General features: G+C 57.7%; 1 protein-coding gene across 1 annotated transcript in view; it reads right to left on the minus strand.

The window, feature by feature from the left end:
* The window catches only part of HTT (huntingtin), a 105,532-nt gene that overhangs the window by 53,308 nt on the left and 47,522 nt on the right, over window positions 1-4,702 (minus strand). The window contains exons 27-28 of the mRNA XM_015561565.1: window positions 4,483-4,685; window positions 634-760 (exon numbers count right to left, since the gene is read on the minus strand). Of these exons, the coding sequence (XP_015417051.1) occupies window positions 634-760; window positions 4,483-4,685 (330 nt within the window). The remainder of the gene's footprint in view (window positions 1-633; window positions 761-4,482; window positions 4,686-4,702) is intronic.

Consider the following 4,702-nt stretch of genomic DNA (forward strand, 5'->3'; position numbering starts at 1 on the left):
CTGCACCCCCCAAAGCTGTTCAGAGACTCTGAGGACCCTCTGCCAGTCTCCTCAGCAGACGGCAGTCAGCCCCGAAGCCCTGCGGCCCACGGGCTGCGGTCGGTCCCCCCCAGACGCCAGCTCTGCGAGCTCACACGCCGGCTCTCCCAGCAGAGTGAGCGGAGGGTGGGACTGGCCTCCTCGGCCACGGACCGCGGGCTGCGGAGCACTGAGCTCTGAGATGCGCAGGGGGTGACGGCCCAGGTGACGCCCCTTTCTCTCCTGCGGGGCGCTCCCCACTGTGATTTCCCCTCTGGGGATTGCCTCTGCTCCCGACACTGCACCGCCTCCCTCGCCGACCAGGATCCCGCCCGCTCCGCAGTGAGCAGGGTGGGCAGGGTGGAGGCGGCCCGCAGGCTGCTGTGGCCGCACATGAGCTAGACACGCAGAGATGCTTAGGACCCATGTGGTCTGGACACACGAGTTCATGTTAATATCTGGAACCGCACCTGGGAAACCATTCCTCTGGCTTCACTGCTGTGTATTTTATTTCCAAAAAGCACCAAGTTATTCCATTATCTTGACACGTGTAAGCATAGGCCCTAAACGTCTAGGACACAGATGGCACCCCCCCACCCCCCCAGTGCCTCCTACCGGGGCTGGCGTCGCTGCTTTTCTTGGGGCTCAGTGGCACGGACGCCTGCTCGCTCGGCTCCTTCTCCTTGCCCTTCCGCCGAATGGGGCTGAGAGCAGGGGCGCTTGTCAGGGACGGCAAGGCTGCCTGGAACAGAGAGCAAGAACCTGGGAGTAAACCGCACAGACACTGCAGTCTATAGCCCAGTGATGGCGAACCTATGACACGCTGTCAGAGGTGACACGCGAACTCATTTTTTTGGTTGATTTTTCTTTGTTCAATGGCATTTAAATATATAAAATAAATATAAAAAATATAAGTCTTTGTTTTACTATGGTTGCAAAGATCAAAAAACTTCTATATGTGACCCGGCAGCAGAGTTAAGTTAGGGTTTTTCAAAATGCTGACACGCCGAGCTCAGAGGTTCGCCATCACTGCTCTAGCCTGTGGCTTTCCATTTATTGAAAAGCATCCACCCACAGAGTTCATCTTCTCTGCGAATCCACACTCAGAGCTCAGAAACTGCATAACCAGGTCCATCACCCAACCCCTCACCCCACGCGGTGGGTGTGGACGGCCCTTCCTGACAGGCGTGTGGGAATGTGGGGCGGAGGGCCCTGGCACCCAGCAGGACACCGCCCAGAACATTCGCTGGGAGCCGCGTCTTAAACGCCACCTTCCAGGTGAGGAAGCCGGCTCGTGGGTGAGGTGACTGAGTGGAGGTCACAGCTGAGGGCACAGAGCTGGTGGCCCACAGACTGCGGAGGCTCCGGCTCCCAGGCTGCAGGGGGCAGCCCACAGGGGCAGTGAGGGTGCCGACAGAGCCTGGGCCCCAGCCCTAGCTGGGCCCTCACTCGGGATCTCCGAGAACCCACCGTGCACGGCAGAGTGTGAGGCCGCAGAGCAGACGTGATGGCTTCGGGCAGGGGAGGACTGCGGCAGTGGGAGGACTGCAGAGCAGCACAGATGACTGCCCTGGGAACACGCTAAGGGGAGGGGCCAGGCACGCAAGACACCGGTGTGACTCCATTTACCTGTCGCAACAGGCACCTCCCCACTGAAATGGAAAGGCCTGGGGTTGCCGGGAGCCGGGGGCACGGAGGGTTGGAGGGTGACAGCTAAGGGCACAGCGTTCTTTTCTGGGCTCTAAAACTGACTGCAGTGGCGGCCAAGCGACTGTGGCACTGAAAGAGTGACCCGCACCCTGCAGGGGGAGGGGCAGGCGCGTGGATGACGCCAATTGCATCACTTCAACAAATTGCTCTAAACACTGAGGCTGCCCTAACCGGTTTGGCTCAGTGGATAGAGCGTTGGCCTGTGGACTGAAGGGTCCCAGGTTCGATTCCGGTCAATGGCATGTACCTGGGTTGCGGGCACATCCCCAGTGGGAGGTGTGCAGGAGGCAGCTGATCGATGTTTCTAACTCTCTATCCCTCTCCCTTCCTCTCTGTAAAAAATCAATAACAGGCTCCGACCCCCAGAGGGGGTCGTGCAGGAGGCAGCCAATCAATTATTCTCTCTCATCATTGATGTCTCTATCTCTCCCTCTCCCTCTCTGTAAAAAATCAATAAAATATTTTTAAAAATAATAATAAATAAATAAATAAATAAAACACTGAGGCTGCTTCGGCCTCCGATGAGATGCTCTGCCCGTCTGGCCGGAGCAGTGGCCGTGAGCAGGGGAAACAGTCTGTGTTCCTGCGTGTGTGCATGTGCATGTGCACTTGTGTGTGTGTAGGCATGTGCACACATGTATGTAAACAATTTCTTGCGAGATACTTAGTAGGGAAAACCAAGGACTTGGGGGGAGAATGAAGAGTTGCAGTGACTCCCAGTGTCCAACTTTACAAACACACAGTGAGCCCGGCTGGCGCGGCTCAGTCAGCTCAGTGGTTGAGCATCAACCTAGGAGCCAGGAGGTCACTGTTCCGTTTCCAGTCGGGGCACAGGCCCGGGTTGCAGGTTGATCCTCAGTGGGGGGCGTGCAGGAGGCAGCCTACCAATGATTCTCTCTCATCAATGATGTCCCTCTCTCCCTCTCCCATCCTCCCTGAGACCAACAGAAACATTAAAAAGCACACGCGAAGTGAGCGGCGGGGCCGGCACAGGCGGTGGGCCGCGCAGCTGCGGTCTGGGCTGGCTGTGAAGCGCCAGGCAGAAGTGCCGAGAGCAACGGACCACACGGACTGGCGCCGCCAGGCCTCGGGCCTCTGATGCTGAGCTGCTGCCTGCTCCGCCTGCCCACACGAGAGCACTGTCTACACTGGCTGCTGAAGTGCAAACGCAACGACTGACATCAGAAGTCAGTACCCCTGTGCACTGCCGATGGGAATGCAAATTGGAAAACATCAAAAACGGAGCTACCATCTGACCCAGCAATTCCACTCCTGGGATACGGCCACGGAAACGCAAACACTATTGGAAAGGACATATGCCCCTCTGTGCTCACCGCAGTTATTTCAGGTAGCCAAGACATGGACACAGGCCCAGTGCCCACCTGCAGATGAGCGGATAAAAGCCGGGGTACGCGCATACAATGGAACGTTACCCAGCTATCAAGGAGAATGAAATCTTACCATCTGCAGCAACATGGATGAATCTAGAAGCTATGATGCTGAGTGCAATAAGTCAGACAGACAAAGACAAACACCATATGATTTCACTTATATGTGGAATCTAAAACACAAAATAAGTGAACACAAAGATACAGAGGACAAAGTGACGGCTGCCGGAGGGGAGGGTCCTGGGGGACCAGGTGGGAAAGGGAGGGGCTAAGAAATACAGTTTGGTAGATACAGGCTGTCTGGGGACGTGAGGTTCCACCGAGGAAATATAGGCAATGACACTGCAGGAACTATGCCTGGTGCCAGGTGGGGACAGAGTTATCAGGAGGATCACGTCATAAATTATAGAAATGTGCAACCACTGTAACTTACACCTGAAACTGATAGTGAACGTCAACTGTACTTGAAAAAAAGAAGTTCTGTTTCTTAGTCACAGTGGCTGCATGTCAGGGGCGCAGTAGCCACAGGTGGTGCGGGCCACTCTCCTGGCTGGCACAGATGTGGCACGTTTCCATGGTTACAGAGCATGATGAGGGGCAGAGCCCAGAAAGCATTCACGGTGGGCGAAGACCACACCTGGGACACTCCCGGAATAGAAGAGTCAGGGAAGCAAGAGCCAATCGGGAGCCAGGAGAGAACGTGCCAGGACAGGAACTGAGGCGGGAGGCGGGGGGACACAGGACCGGGAAGCACCCACAAGGTTCAAAGACTGACCTGGCAGGAGGGGCTGCTGGGGAACGCGTGGCACCAATCAGACCTGCGGCTAAGAATGGGTGTGGTGGGGTCAGAGGCCAGGCAGCGCCCTCAGAGAGGCCAGGGTCAGGCCGTGCGGAGAGGGAGCGGCAGACAGGGCTGCGGGGAGGTGGGCAGTGAGGAGCTGAAGGCAGGCGGGTCTGTGATGGAGACAGCAGGAGGGGACAGAGGCGCAGAGGGGAGCGTGCTCTGCCGGGACCCACGTGGGAAGAGCCGGCCGTGGGTCTGGAGGTGACTGTACTGACTGTTCACAGAAAAGCACAGTGTTTGCCGACACGTCAGGAGAGAGCAGACGGGACGTGCCAGCACCTCAAGCCTGGCTTTCTTGCTAACGCGGAACGCCCGCTACAGCTGGTTTGCCCTCGGAGGCAACGGTACCTGAGGACCAGGCCAGAGGGCTACGGACTGGATCATGGCATTTTTATGAAATTCTGAGTCACAACATGAGCAATCTTGTTCACTTAAAGCAGAGTACGGGACAGACGGCTGAGCATACACAGGCACGACTGACGCCCAGTCGACGGCATGGCACGGGCCCGGGCACGAGGTTACCTTCCCCGCGGGTCCGGGCGCCACCTCGTCCAGCACGTGGGCGCAGATGTTGATCACCTTCAGCAGGTGGGAGAAGAGCTGCTCCACCATGGGCACCAGGCTCCGGTCCCCCAGCGCCGGCCACGCCTCCTCCTGCTTGGCGGCTGCCGGGGCGGCCTCCTCCTCCGCGGCCCATGAGCTTCTCAGAGATCGGGGGGCACTGGCTGTGACACAGGCACAG

Source organism: Myotis davidii, unplaced genomic scaffold (assembly GCF_000327345.1).
Source record: "Myotis davidii unplaced genomic scaffold, ASM32734v1 scaffold937, whole genome shotgun sequence".
Classification (NCBI taxonomy): Eukaryota; Metazoa; Chordata; class Mammalia; order Chiroptera; family Vespertilionidae; genus Myotis; species Myotis davidii.